The sequence below is a fragment of the Bufo bufo genome, chromosome 10 (genome assembly GCF_905171765.1).
Source record: "Bufo bufo chromosome 10, aBufBuf1.1, whole genome shotgun sequence".
NCBI lineage: Eukaryota > Metazoa > Chordata > Amphibia > Anura > Bufonidae > Bufo > Bufo bufo.
In genome coordinates, this window is record NC_053398.1 from 51,474,295 (window position 1) to 51,490,698 (window position 16,404).

At 40.5% G+C, this 16,404-nt stretch overlaps 1 protein-coding gene across 3 annotated transcripts in view; it reads left to right on the top strand.

The window, feature by feature from the left end:
• Nucleotides 1–16,404, top strand: part of LOC120980671 (solute carrier family 22 member 6-B-like) — a 97,044-nt gene that overhangs the window by 49,785 nt on the left and 30,855 nt on the right. For all 3 annotated transcript variants that reach the window (XM_040409914.1, XM_040409913.1, XM_040409915.1), the window contains 2 exons: nucleotides 11,301–11,416; nucleotides 15,971–16,185. In XM_040409914.1, the coding sequence (XP_040265848.1) occupies nucleotides 11,301–11,416; nucleotides 15,971–16,185 (331 nt within the window). The remainder of the gene's footprint in view (nucleotides 1–11,300; nucleotides 11,417–15,970; nucleotides 16,186–16,404) is intronic.

The following is a 16,404-nucleotide window of genomic DNA, read 5'->3' on the forward strand; positions in this document are numbered from 1 at the left end:
ATATGGACTGGAGGACAGAGGAGTGGAAGAACCTTGCCCTAACTCACAAGAACGGAGTTTCTCTCCTAGCTCCTGCACCCTCTGTGTCAAGTTAGAGACATGGTCAGTCAGGGTAGTAAGAGGATTCATGATACAGTGGTTATTGGGCCTGTTAATCTGTAACGGTCACGTCCACACACACACAGGGGGAGGGGTAGTGACCACTGCGCTCCACCCTCACCTCTGGCCCTGCCTACTTGCCTCACGAGTCCTGATGACAGGGGACAACTGGACGGCAGTCCCTAACTTAGGATATGTGCAGGGAAGACAGACAAGACAAAATACGGAACATGAACGGACCGGGTCAGAACCAAGAGAGCTACGCAGTACAACGGATTAAGCAAAGAATGGTCAGGAGAAGCCGGGGTCAAATACCAGGAGAGTAGCGAAGTACAAGAGGAGTCCTAAGAGAGTAGTCAGGTGGGAGCCGAGGTCACAATACCAGGATGTATGCGCAGTACAGGAGGAGCAGGCAGAGGATCGTCAGGGAACAGGATCAGGTAAATATTCAGTAGTCCAACAAATAGCCAGGAACCTAGAAATTAACAGGCAACCTGTAGCCAGCAGGCTGCCTGTATTTATAGTGGGGAGTGAGGGTCATGTGACGTGGCCAGCGTCACATGACCGACAGACCAACCAGTCGAGCACCGAGTGATCAGCTCGGCGCTCAAGGCAGACTTAGGAGCAGGAAGCCATCCAGCTAGTAAAGCCACCCTGGGAATGAGGTCAAACACAGATCCTCATTCCCAAAGTTAAGCAACAGGTCTGCGGGCGATGGGGGACCGAGTGCACCTTCGGAACCCCGTGACACTTAAGACATTAGAGGAAATGGGGCTTAGTATACAGCTAGACACCCTTACACAATTTAGATATTATCGATTAAAGCACGCATTTGACTCAACTGAGAATAAAGAATACTTAATCACAAAACACTCAGAATTTGTAGAATTCTGTTATCACAGTAACTGGACTAAAATATCAATCTCACAGATATATGAAAAAATCAAGAGGGGGCTAGGTGGTGTGACCAAATTTAAAAGTGAAAGTAAATGGGCACTTGAAGTGAAGTCTAATACTTTAGATTGGGGTTGTATTTACAAAAGTATAAAGAGGAGTACTATATCGAGCAATTTCCAGTTGATACAGTTTTTTATTCTCCACCGAACCTACAGTGAGGAACAGAAGTATTTGAACACCCTGCAATTTTGCAAGTTCTCCCACTTAGAAATCATGGAGGGGTCTGAAATTCACATTGTAGGTGCATTCCCACTCTGAGAGACAGGATTTAAAAAAAAAAATCTGGAAATCACATTGTATGATTTTTAAAGAATGTATTTGTCTTGCACTGCTGAACATAAGTATTTGAACACCTGAGAAACAGCAAGAATTCTGGCTCTCAAAGACCTGTTACTGTGCCTTTAAAAAGTCCACCTCTACTCCACTCATTAATCTAACTTAGTAGCACCTGTCTGAGCTCTTTAAAGACACCTGTCCACCCCACAGTCAGTCAGACGCCAACTACTACCATGGGCAAGACCAAAGAGCTGTCAAAAGATACCAGAGACAAAATTGTGGACCTCCACAAAGCTGGAAAGGGCTACGGTGCAATTCCAAAGCAGCTTGGTGAAAATAGATCAACTGTTGGAGCAATTGTTAGAAAATGGAAGAGGCTAAAGACGACTGTCAGTCTCCCTCGGACTGGGGCTCCATGCAAGATCTCACCTTGTGGGGTATCACTGATGAAAAGAAAGGTGAGGAATCAGCCCAGAACTCCAAGGGAGGAGCTGGTCAATGACATGAAGAGAGCTGGGACCACAGTTTCAAAGGTTACTGTCGGTAGAACACTACACCGTCATGGTTTCAAATCATGCATTGCACGGAAGGTTCCCCTGCTCAAGTCATCACATGTCCAGGCCCGTCTGAAGTTTGCCAGTGACCATCTGGATGATCCAGAGGAGGCATGGGAGAAAGTCATGTGGTCAGATGAGACCAAAGTAGAACTTTTTGGTCTAAACTTCACTCGTCGTGTTTGGAGGAAAAAGAAGGATGAGTTGCATCCCAAGAACACCATCCCTACTGTGAAGCATGGACGTGATAACATCATCCTTTGGGGGTGCTTTTCTGCGAAGGGGACAGGACGACTGCACTGTATTGAGAGGATGAATGGGGCCATTTATTGTGAAATTTTGAGCAACAACCTCCTTTCCTCAGTCAGAGCATTGAAGATGGGTCGTGGCTGGGTCTTCCAACATGACAACGACCCGAAGCACACAGCCAGGATAACCAAGATGTGGCTCCATAGGAAGCATATCAAGGTTCTGGAGTGGCCTAGCCAGTCTCCAGACCTAAATTCAATAGAAACTCTGTGTTGCTCAGCGACAACCCCGAAACCTGACAGATCTAGAGGAGATCTGTGTGGAGGAGTGGGCCAAAATCCCTGTTGCAGTGTGTGCAAACCTGGTCAAGAACTACAGGAAACGTTTGACCTCTGTAATTGCAAACAAAGGCTTCTGTACCAAATATTAACACTGATTTTCTCAGGTTTTTAAATACTTATGTTCAGCAGTGCAAGACAAATAAATTCTTTAAAAATCATACAATGTGATTTCCTGATTTTTTTTATTTTATTCTGTCTCTCAGAGTGGGAACACACCTACAATTTAAATTTCAGACCCCTCCTTGATTTCTAAGTGGGAGAACTTGCAAAATAGTAGGGTGTTCAAATACTTCTGTTCCTCACTGTATATAACTCCTTGGGTGGTGAGCAGGATGTAAGAAACAAAGGACTCTTTTAGTTATAAATATTGAAATGAAAAAGGAGAACAATAATTGTCTTTGTATGTAAATGTGCTTCATGTATCGCAAACATTGTTATTTAAAAGGATGTACTTTATGTGACGGATATATGGCATGCTCGCCAAAAATGTGTATTAACTGCATCCGAATAAAGAAATTTATAAAAAAAAAAAACAAAGGACTCTAGATGTTGAAAGTGCAGAATGGACAATGCAGATTTTACCCATATGATCTGGTATTGTCCTCCAATGCAGGTCTATTGGGCCCAGGTATTTCAGGAGCTCACCAGAGCAACAGCGTGCACTGCGCCATTGGAGATTTCGATAGCGGTTCTTGGGTATATCAGAGAAATTGGCTTGGATAGAAAAAGTGAAATAAAATGGGAAAAAGGCTTGATGCTGGCTCGGGTTCTAGTGGCTAGGGAGTGGGGGGCGGATGGACCACCAAATATCGTAGAGTTGAAGAACCTATGTGAAAGGGTGCAGAGATATGAATATGCCTGCAAGAGAAAATGAAATAGGGAATGCAAACACACAGGAGGAGAGAGGGGGTGAAAGGGGGAAAAGGAGAAAGGAAGGAAGAGTGCTAAATACGGGGGAAAAAATAAAAATAAAAAAAATAAACAAATGAAGGAGGATTAAAATCCCTGATATGAGATCATAAAATCAAACTATCTATAGAAACCACCAAGACAACCATGGGGGGGAGGGGTTATATATTTTCTCTTTTATGTGAAATGAAATAAGATAAGGATAGAATTTCGTTGTTATTAACGATAATCATGTACCGAATGCGAGTGCATACTTTTGCACCTTTATTGTCTATCCTTTTCTGTTTTCCTGTAATTTTATAACATTGAAAATGAAAATAAAAGACACTTTAAAAAAAAAATATATATATATGATTTTCATGTCAGTGTAGTAAATACACAGAAGAGACTGGGAGATGAAGATTTTTTTACCCCATATATCATTATAGAGGATAAATGTTCCCATTTATGGTGTCAATGTTTTCAATGCTGAAAAGCAGTGCAGTTACTCCTGTAAACACAGGTTATACTGACATCTAGTGGCCAATGATGAGGATTTTATAATAGTTTAACCCTATCAGGACTCTGCCATTTTTCACCTTAAGGACCAGGCCATATTTTGCAAATCTGACATGTGTCACTTTATGTGGCGATAACTTTAAAACACTTTTACTTATCTAGGCCATTCTGATATTTTTATTTATAAACAAAATGCCAAATTTACAAAAAAATTTCCAAATTTCAATTTCTCTACTTTTATAGTAGATAGTAATACCTCCAAAATTTGTTATTACTGTACATTTCCCATATGTCTACTACATGTTTAGATCATTTTGTGAATGCCATTTTATTATTTAAAGTTTAGAAGCAAATCTTGAAATTTTTCTGAAAATTTCCAAAACCCACTTTTTAAGGACCAGTACAGGTCTGAAGTCACTTTGTGAAGCTTACATAATAGAAACCACCCAAAAATGACCGCATTTTAAAAACTACACTCCTCAAGGTATTCAAACTGATTTTACAAACTTTGTTAACCCTTTAGGTATTCCACAAGAATTAATGGAAAATGGAGATGAAATTTCAGAATTTCACTTTTTTGGCAGATTTTCCATTTTAATCAATTTTGTACCACTAACAAAGCAAGGGTTAACAGCCAAACAAAACTCAATATTTATTGCCCTGATTCTGTAGTTTACAGAAACACCCTATATGTGGTCGTAAACTTCTGTACGGGCACACGGCATTGCGCAGAAGGAAAGGAACGCCATATGGTTTTGGAAAGCAGATTTCACTGGGATAATTTTTTATTTATTTTTTTTAAAACATTTCTTTATTCAGATGCACAAGATATACAGTCACATAATGCAATAAGTATACATCGTAAGAGACATACAATCATATTTCTTGCTATCTGCATTCCAATACATCCTTTTTTCCCATTATTTTTCCCCACCCTAACTACCCACCCTCCCTTCACCCCTCCCAACTTCTGCTGCTCATACCAATCTTGTTCACCTCCTCTCATAATTCAGATTTAACAAAAGAATAGAAAAAAAAAAAATTTTAGAAGCCCGTACCTAGATTTCCAATAAACCAAGAGGACCTCTCAAACTTGCCTCCAAATACCACTTTGTTTGCTTGAATGGGGTTACTAACTCCATGATTTCTTCTCTCGTTAGGCTATGCTCCACCAGTTTTTTCCATTTTTTTTTTTTTATTTTGCTACTTCCTTCTCTTTGTTCCTACCTACTTCTAACCTCTCTAAATACAATTTTTTTTTAATGAGACCCAACACTTCCTCTTTGGTAGGAATGACTGGCTCCAACCAATGTCGTAGCAAACACTTTTTGACTGCCATAAGGGTAATATGAACACCTGGTTCCGCCACCCCTTTGCCCAACGAGACATCCTGGCCCACGGGAATATATTGGAACACACACTGTTGCGGATCTGTTCTCACCTCTACATCCCAGACCTCTTTAATAAGCGAGATCACATCTTCCCATAGCGGTCTAAGCCGCTGGCAGTTCCACAGCCCATGCAAAAGGTCTGCTTTGGGCAGTGAGCATTTAGGGCATTCCCTCAGATAATGTGCTGGGGCATTGGTATATGAAAGATTGTACGCATATGTTGCTTTATGCAAGATCCTCCATTGCGATTCTCTCCATTGTTCACTGTGAACCGCCCTCCTGACATATTCTAACCCCTCTCTCATTTTAAGGGTCAAATCTTCTACCCCCACATCTCTCTCCCAGTGCGTAAAAACAGATTTCGCCAGGTTCATAAGACTGATGTCTCTCAGACGTCTATACGTCTCTGCCAGGGAAATCATAACCCCACCCCTCCCCATTAGAGCTTCAAACCAGGTCATTCTGTCCACTTCTCCTAAGGAATCCGCTTGGGCTTTACAATAGGCTGAGAGCTGATAAAATGCCAATGGGTGAGATGTCTCCATCTGATGTTTATTAACAAATTGCTCCCACGACATCAGCTTATAGTCTGGTCCAGTTAGTAGGTAATTTAATGAATAGATATTTTTCTCTCTCCACTTCTTATACATTTTATTTTCTCGCCCCTGTGGAAAAGCAGGCAGAGACCACAAAGGCATCTGGGGTGACAAGTATATCGGAAGTCTGTATATTTTTCTAATTTTCACTGGGATAATTTTAAGCTGCCATGTCACATTTGAAGACCCCCTGATGCACCCCTACAGTAGAAACTCCAAAAAAGTGACCCCATTTTAGAAACTACACTCCTCAAGTTATTCAAACTGATTTTACAAACTTTGTTAACCCTTTAGTTGTTCCACAAGAATTAATGGAAAATAGAGATGAAATTTCAGAATTTCACTTTTTTGGCAGATTTTCCATTTTAATCCAATTTTTCCAGTTACAAAGCAAGGGTTAACAGCCAAACAAAACTCAATATTTAAGGCCCTGACTCTGTAGTTTACAGAAACACCCCATATGTGGTCATAAACTGCTGTACGGGCACACGGCATTGTGCAGAAGGAAAGGAATGCCATATGGTTTTTGGAAGGCAGACTTTGCTGGACTAGTTTTTTGACACCATGTCCTATTTGAAGCCCCCCTGATGCACCCCTAGAGTAGAAACTCCAAAAAAGTGACCCTATTTTAGAAACTACGGGATAAGGTGACAGTTTTGTTGGTATTATTTTACGGTACATATGATTTTTGGTTGCTCTATATTACACTTTTTGGGACAGTTTTTATTTTTTGTTATTTACAACATTCATCTAACAGGTTAGATCATGTGATATTTTTAGAGAGCAGGTGGTTACGGACGCGACAATACCAAATATGACTTTTTTGGGTTGTTTGTTTCAGTTTTACATAACAAAGCATTTTTGAAAAAAAAATTGATTTTTTTGTGTCTCTACATTCTGAAAGCCGTAGTTTTATTTATTTTTTGGGTGACTGTCTTGTGTAGGGCTAATTTTTTTTCGGGATGAGATGACAGTTTAATTGGTACTATTATAGGGTGCATATTACTTTTTGATCGCTTGCTATTGCACTTTTTGTCATGTAAGATGACAAAAAATGGCTTCTTTTTTTACACCGTTTTTATTTTTATTTTTTTACGGTGGTCATCTGATGGGTCAGGTCATGTGGTATTTTTATAGAGCAGGTTGTTACGGACGCGGCAATACCTAATACGTATACTTTTTTAAATTTACTCAAGGCCTCTTTCAGACGGGTGTTGCGGGAAAATGTGCGGGTGCGTTGCGGGAACATGCGCGATTTTTCCGCACGAGGGCAAAACATTGTAATGCGTTTTTCACGCGCGTGAGAAAAATCGGCATCACAGAAGTTCGGGCTTGGGATCGGTGTTCTGTAGATTGTATTATTTTCCCTTATAACATGGTTGTAAGGGAAAATAATAGCATTCTGAATACAGAATGCATAGTAAAATAGCGCTGGAGGGGTTAAAAAAATAAAAATAAAAATATAACTCACCTTAATCCATACAGAAGTATTGGAATACATTGTAAAGAATTAGATCTCCAAAAGTTGAAGTCCCAAAGTGGGACAAAAAAAAATAGTTTAAAAAATAAAGTTTTCCCCCCCAAAAATTAAAAGTTTCAAGTAAAAATAAACAAAAATGTCATTTTCCCCAAATAAAGTAAAAAAAAAATTGGTAAAAAATAAGGGGGAAAAAAAAATAGACATATTAGGTATCGCCGCGTGCGTATCAACCGGCTCTATAAACATATCACATGACCTAACCAAAATAGTACCAATCTAACCGTCACCTCATCCCACAAAAAATTAGCCCCTACCTGAGACAATCGCCAAAAAAAAAAAAAAACTATGGCTCAGAATATGGAGGCACTAAAACATAATTTTTTTTGTTTTAAAAAAGCTTATTGTGTAAAACTTACATAAATAAAAAAAAAGCATACATATTAGGTATCGCCGCGTCCGTATCGACCGGCTCTATAAAAATATCTCATGACCTGAACCCTCTGATGAACACCGTAAAAAAATAAAAATAAAAACTGTGCTAAATAAAATAAAAATTGTCACCTTACATCACAAAAAGTGTAATAGCAAGCGATCAAAAAGTCATATGCACCCCAAAATAGTGCCAAACAGTCATCTCATCCCGCAAAAATCATACCCTACTCAAGATAATGGCCCAAAAACTGAAAAAACTATGGCTCTCAGAATATGGAGACACTAAAACATGATTTTTTTTGTTTCAAAAAAGAAATCATTGTGTAAAACTTACATAAATAAAAGAAAGTACACATATTAGGTATCGGCGCGTCCATAACAAGTTACTCTATAAAAATATCACATGATCTAACCCCTCAGGTGAACAGCGTAAAAAAATAAAAATAAAAACGGTGTTAAAAAAGCAATTTTTTGTCATTTTACATCACAAAAAGAGTAATAGCAAGCGATCAAAAAGTCATATGCACCTCAAAATAGTGCCAATCGAACAGTCATCTCATCCCGCAAAAAATGAGACCTTACCAAAGACAATCGCCTAAAAACTAAAAAAACTAAGACTATGGAGACACTAAAACATGATTTTTTTTTGTTTACACAATGATTTCATTTTTTAAAACTTACATAAATAAAAAAATTATACATATTAGGTATCGCCGCGTCCGTGACAACCTGCTCTATAAAAATACCATATGATCTAACCTGTCAGATGAATGTTGTAAATAACAAAAAAAAAAAAACGGTGCCAAAACAGCTATTTCTTGTTACCTTGCCTCACAAAGTGTAATATAGAGAAACCAAAAATCATATGTACCCTAAACTAGTATCAACAAAACTTCCACCCTATCCCTTAGTTTCTAAAATGGGGTCACTTTTTTGGAGTTTCTACTCTAGGGGTGCATCAGGGGGGCTTCAAATGGGACATGGTGTAAAAAAAACCAGTCCATCAAAATCTGCCTTCCAAAAACCGTATGGCATTCCTTTCTTTCTGCGCCCTGCCGTGTGCCCTTACAGCAGTTTACGACCACATATGGGTGTTTGTGTAAACTACAGAATCAGGGCCATAAATATTGAGTTTTGTTTGGCTGTTTACCCTTGCTTTGTAACTGGAAAAAATAAAATAAAATTAAAAATATGCCAAAAAAGTGAAATTTGGAAATTGTATCTCTATTTTCCATTAATTCTTGTGGAACACCTAAAGGGTTATCGACGTTTGTAAAATCAGTTTTGAATACCTTGAGGGGTGTAGTATCTTAGATGGGGTCAATTTAATGGAGTTACTACTCTAGGGGTGCATCAGGGGGGCGTCAAATAGGACATGGTGTCAAAAAAACCAGTCCAGCAAAATCTGCCCTCCAAAAACCGTATGGCATTCCTTTCCTTCTGCGCCCTGCCGTGTGCCCGTACAGCAGTTTACGACCACATATGGGGTGTTTCTGTAAACTACAGAATCAGGACCATAAATATTGAGTTTTGTTTGGCTGTTAACTCTTGCTTTGTAACTGGAAAAAAAATATTAAAATGAACAATCTGCCAACAAAGTGAAATTTTGAAATTGTATCTCTATTTTCCATTAATTCTTGTGGAACACCTAAAGGGTTAACAACGTTTGTAAAATCAGTTTTGAATACCTTGAGGGGTGTAGTTTCTAGAATGGGGTCATTGGGTGGTTTCTATTATGTAAGCCTCACAAAGTGACTTCAGAACTGAACTGGTCCTTAAAAAGTTAGTTTTTGAAAATTTCTGAGAAATTTTAAGATTTGCTTCTAAACTTCTAAGCCTTGTAACGTCCCCCAAAAATAAAATGTCATTCCCAAAATGATCCTAACATGAAGTCCACATATGGGGAATGTAAAGTAATAACTATTTTTGTAGGTATTACTATGTATTATAGAAGTAGAGAAATTTTTGGCAAATTTGGTATTTTTTTTATAAATAAAAATGATTTTTTTTTTACTCCATTTTATTAGTGTCATGAAGTACAATATGTGACGAAAAAACATTCTCAGAAGGTCCTGGATAAGTCAAAGCGTTTTAAAGTTATCACCACTTAAAGTGACACTGGTCAGATTTGCAAAAAATGGCCTGGTCCCTAAGGTGAAATAAGGCTGTGTCCTTAAGGAGTTAAGCACAGTTTTCATTTTATTTTTTTGACGGTGTTCACCTGAGGGGTTAGGTCATGTGATAGTTTTATAGAGCCGGTCGATACAGACACGGCGATACCTACTTTTCTTTTTTTCCCTATTTTAAAAAAAAATATTCCCCTTTATTTTGGCAAAATTTTGGGGAAGACTTTATTTTTTTAACCTTTTTTTCACTTTATTTTTTGTCCCACTCTGGGACTTCAACTTTTGGGGGTCTTATCCCCTTTACAATGCATGACAATACTTCTGTATTGGCTGTAAGTGTATTACACACTGTAATACATGTACAGCCTTCCTGCCTGTGAGATCCAGGGGGCTGGATCTCACAGGCTCTCCTGGAAGGCAGCCACGATGACTAAGGAAGGCATCGTGCTGCCTTCCATGCCATCGGGTCCCCGTCACAGCAGCAAAGGGACCCGATGGCAGCTCCGCAAGGACATCGCATTTGCCGCGGTCAGCGCTCACAGCAGCACATCAAGGGTTAATGCGCCGGCATCTGTGATTTCACCGCATGCAGCAGGAGTCTGGCTATCAGTGACTGCCGGATCCCTGCTGCAGATCGGGCGGGCGCATCTCCTGCACCTGCCCGATCACAGCGCCGTACATGTATGGCGCTGGTCCTTAAGTCACGGACAATTGCGCCGTACATGTACGGCGGGGGTCTTCTACGGGTTAAGATAATTGTGACAAAATAAAATAAAAAATAAAAAAAAACATTCACATCCAAAAAAAATTATAAAAAGGCATTTTTCACAATATATTCCCAAGAATAGTAAAATCTATCTACCTATCTATCTATCTATCTATCTATCTATCTATCTATCTATCTATCTATCCAGATGTAGTTATAATTGATCTGTCAGATGGTCAAACTAAATGTACATTGATGCTACAAATTGTGGCCAAAAGTAAAGTGTCATACACAGCTGGATTTTTCATTAGGCAGAAAAGATCCTCTAGGTCAGGAGTCAGCAAACTCCAGCACTCTACAGGCGAAACTCGAAAAATTTGAATATCGTGCAAAAGTCCATTTATTTCAGTAATGCAAATTAAAAGGAATTGCATTAATGCAGCTTAAAATCAAGCTCTAGGGGTAGGTCCCATACAGGATGTCTATTGATAACAGTTGCAGGAGCGGATGATATGACGACTTTATGGAACACACTGCCAGTATAAGATCATACTCTACTTCCATGGATGGTTGAGAAACCTATTAATGTACCGTACTGTATTAATAACACTTCATCAGAAGACAGAGGAAAAGATTCAGATTCTGTTCTCATTGTACGCAATACTTACTGTCCTTTCCTTCTCCAGATGTTAACCTACAAGAATGAGAAAAACCCATCGAGAGCGTCTTCCAAACCAACACCACTTGACCTTTTTCGTACTCCAGCCATGCGAAAAGTGACCATTATCCTGTCTATGTCATGGTGATCAATCTTATTCCTGTTGCGATGGTCAGCCCATTCTGTAGGGTACATGGTTTCCAGTTTAAAAACCTAAGAAAAGCTAAAGGCTCTGTTTTTGGGAAAGCTAATAAATCATATTTAGCAATAATCCTAGGATGTTTTTGATCATGGACACCCTCCAGGCCTGCTTCCTCTGGATCATCCTAGGGTCCAGTATAGGATTGTTATGTTCTTAGACTCAATCTTACTCCTTTTCACTGTCTTAGGTCCCTTGCAGACAAGCGTGTCCGGATTAGGTCCGGATGCGTCCCGGGTGCATTGGGGCAAACCGGCGCGAGTAGGTACGCAATTGCAGTCAGTTTTTACTGCGATTGCGTTCCCTTGTTCAGTTTTTATCGCACGGGTGCAATGTGTTTTGCATGCGCGTGATAAAAAACTGAATGTGGTACCCAGACCCGAACTTCTTCACTGAAGTTCAGGTTTGGGTTCTGTGTTGTGTAGATGTAATTATTTTCCCTTATAACATGGTTATAAGGGAAAATAATAGCATTCTTTAATACAGAATGCTTAGTACAAGGTCAATTGAGGGTTAAAAAAAAATAAAAAATTAACTCACCTCCTCCAATTGATCGCGTAGCTGCCGGTCTCCTGTTCTTTCTTCAAGACCTGTCAAAGGACCTGTCGTGACGTCACTGAGCTCATCACATGGTCCGATCACATGGTCCATCGCCACAGTGATGGACCATGTGATGTGACGTCACCACAGGTCCTTTAGCCGGCAGCTCATGATTAAAGAAGTAAGAAGAGATCGTCAACTAGGCGATCAAGAGGAGGAGGTGAGTTAATTTTATTTATTTTTTAACCCTCAATTGACCTTCTACTAAGCATTCTGTATTAAAGAATGCTATTATTTTCCCTTATAACCATGCTATAAGGGAAAATAATACAGTGAATAGACTGTCATCTTAGCAACCATGTGTGAAAATCCGCTGATCCGTCTGCATAAAAGATTTTTAGATCTGATTTTTCACTTCGTGAAAACTCAGATCCGACAGTATATTCTAACACAGAGGCGTTCCCATGGTGATGGGGACACTTCAGGTTAGAATATACTAAAAGAACTGTGTACATGACTGCCCCCCCCCCCTCCCTCCTTTGGGGTTTTGAGATCCCAGCATTCTCTGTGCACTAATGACCTGGCGTCCTTATTCTGCGGCTCAATACGAATGCAGCGATACCAAACTTGTATAGTTTTTTTTTTGTTTTACTACTTGAGATAAAGTTGTCACCGTGATTTTGTAGTAAAAAGATCACAGAGAGGCACAGAGCATTATCAATCATGTTAATGCTCCGTGTCTCTGCTGTCCGGAACGGGGCTTGGCTCTCTTTCACGCAGCGGATTCCACGCATGGGATCCGCTCGTGTGAAAGAACCATAAGGCCCATTTCACACGGGCGAGTTTTCTGAGCGGGTGCAATGTGTGAGGTGAACGCATAGCACCCGCACTGAATCCTGACCCATTTATTTCAATGGGGCTGTGTACATGAGCAATGTTTTTTACGCATCACTTGTGCGTTGCGTGAAAATCGCAGCATGTTCTATATTCTGCGTTTTTCACGCAACGCAGGCCCCATAGAAATTAATGGGGCTGCGTGAAAATCGCATTGCATCCGCAATCAAGTGCGGATGCAATGCGATTTTCACGGATGGTTGCTAAGGAGATGATAATAAAAAGGGATGAGGTCCATTCACTTTATTATTTTCCCTTCTAACATGGTTATAAGAGAAAATAATAGCATTCGTTAATACAGAATGCTAAGTAAAATGTCCCTTAAGGGTTAAAAAAGAATAAAAAAAATTACTCACCTCATCCACTTAATCGCACAGCCGGTATAGTCTTCTTTCTTCTTCCTGCAGGACCTGCAAAAGGACCTTCAATGACATCATTGAGCTCACCACGTGGTGAGCGCAGTGACATCAGCGCAGGTCCTGCTGAATGACGATAGAAGGACCTTCTATCTTCATTCAGCAGGACCTGCGCTGACGTCATCAAAGATCCTTTTGCAGGTCCTGCAGGAAGAAGAAAGAAGACGATACCGGCTGTGCGATTAAGTGGATGAGGTGAGTAATTTTTTTATTTTTTTTTAACCCTCAAGGGACATTTTACTAAGCATTCTGTATTAAGAATGCTATTATTTTCTCTTATAACCATGTTAGAAGGGAAAATAATAAAATCAACAGAACACCTAACCCAAACCCGAACTTCAGTGAAGAAGTCCGGGTTCGGGTCTGGGTCCACATTCAGTTTTTTTATCAAGCGCGTGCAAAACGCATTGCACTCACATGGAAAAAACTGAACAAAGGAACGCAATCGCAGAATTTTTTTTTTACTGAAATTGCGTGCCTACTCGCGTGGGTTTGCCGCAATGCACCCTGAACGCATCCGGCCCTTACCCGTGATCCCCTCTCCTATTCACCCTAATAGAGGTGAAGGTGAATATGATTTTTACACTCTCCATTGTGAGCTGTGCCTCGTGTATAGCTCAGCATGGAGAATGCAATGGCAGGTCTGGATCGCTTCAGCATCGTCCAGGCTGCCATGGCAACTGTTCAGCGCCCCGTGATTTCACTGCGGGGGCTCCGATCGGTAGCCCTCACTCACAGGTGCCGCAATCAGCGTTGATCGCGACACCTGAGCGGTTAAATGATGGGGCCGACACCCGCTGCGTATGGGCCCGCTCCATACATCCCTTCAACATTATGACGTACAGTTACATCAAAATGCGTGAAGGGATTCAAATATAAAAATATCTATCCCATATAAAAAATAGAATAAAAGGTTATCAAAAAGTCACCCCCCCCCCAAAAAAAATAGTATCAATAAAAACTACAAACCACCCCGAAAAATGAGCCTTTACACATCTCCATACACATAACTACAAAAAAGTTATAGGGGTCATAATTCTATTTTTTTTCCCCAGTATTAAAACTCAAGCAAAAACTATACAAATGTGGTATCACCATAATCATACTGACTGGGAGAATGAAGAGCACAAGTCAGTTTTACCGATTGCCGTAAAATCAAAACCCATAAAACTGTGGCAGAATTGTATTTTTTTTCCAATTCCACCACATTTGTTTTTTTTTTCCAGCTTCCCACTACATCCTAGGGAATATTAAATGGTGCCAATAGAAAGTACAGGTTGTCCTGAAAAAAAAAAAAAAAAGTCCCATACGGCTATGGGAACGGAAAAATAAAAAAAGCTGTTTCCAAGAAGGCAAGGAAGTAAAAAATTAAAATGCAAAAATGGAAAATCGCTCCGTCAGCAAAGGGTTAAATTCATAGTCGGCCCGTGGCAGAGGACCTGTCCCCTCTCCTGACATGTCGTTTTAGCAAATACTTGCATTCCCCATGTAACTAAAATTCTGCAGCATCTAGTCTTATGACTCAGGCAGGGTTCAGACCTGAGCGTTTTACAGCGCGTACGATCGCGCTGTAAAACGCCCGACGCCCCAAGAAGAACAGGAGCTTCTTTGGGGCGTCTTGTCGCGCGTTCCCGTACATAGACTTCAGCGGGAATGCGCGACAATGGGCGTTTACTTGTTCCGGAGCCGCGTCTGTAAACGCGCATACAATCGCGCATACAGAGCGCTCCATCCCGTACGCTCAGGTCTGAACCCAGCCTCAATGTTGTGCCATTATTCTGTTATTCCTACTAGAAGCTTATAAATGAATTGCCAGCAGTCTGCAATAAAGGTCCATGTGGGTGTTACCAGTCGGGCGGATGTCCCTGCACAGTCTAAAGCCTCATTCACACGTCCGTGCTCAAATCCGTGAGCAGGTGGTCAGTGATTCATCCGTTACGCTGTCCGTGATGGATCCGTGTTGGGTCCGTGTGTCCGTTTTTTGCTGTCCGTTTGCTATTCGTGTTTCACTGATAAGGAACAGCTGAAATTTTTTTTTCAAAGAATCTTTTCCTAATAATCCGTGAAACACGGACAAAATAGAGCTTGCTTCCGTGCTAAAAACACGGAATCACGGACCGAGCTAAAACACTGATGTCTGAATACACACAATAAAATGAATGTGGACGTGTGCTGTCAGCGGAGAACACGTACAGCACACATCCGTGAAGCACTGACGTGTGAATGAGGCTCAACACTGGCAGCACTGATTGAATCGTGTCAGACTGTGCAAGGACACACCCCAACTGGTAACACCCTTTACTGTAGACTGAAAGTTATTCGTACATATTATAGTAGGAATAATAAAGGGGTGGCACAACGTACTAGACATGTTAAACACTTTTCTCTTCCTTACACCACCTCTTGGTTAGACCAATATTTTATGGCAAGATTATGGCACATTGTAAGCCACGCCTCTTTTTCTAAGACACACCCCTTTTCTAGACACTTTTCAGAACTGTCTGTTCAGGTGCATACTGTGCTTGAGTTCTGGCCCATACAGCTTAGCAAATTGCCCATAATGTTGTTATTTTTTGTTGTTATACCGTTAAGTTTTCCATGAAGGTCATGCTACAATGTCTCTTCCTTATCTCCATGTTCTCACTACAGGTTCTCTTCCAGTTTCTGCTTCTTTGCTCTTGCAATGGATATCCAGCGGTTTGGGTTCAGCTTGTACCTCCTACAGGTGATTTTTGGAACCTCGGAGCTCCTCCTTAGAATCCTAAGTATATTTGTTGCCGCTAATGTGGGAAGACGATACTCAGTTTTCATTTTCCTTGTATTATCTGGAGTACTCATACTATGCAGTCTGGCGATCCCCTCTGGTAAGTGTAATCATCGTACAACCAATGTCGTACTGAGGTGCCAAGGACCCACCAGTAAAATTCATACTGGGGGTCAATTTTAAAACTACATCCAAATATTACCTGCTCACACAGCGGCTGGCAGCAGCAAGATGATTGGTTATGGGACTGATGAAAGCAATCCTACAGAGAATGAAAGAGTGCCTATGCTTGACCTGCTGGTCCATTAATATGGGTGCA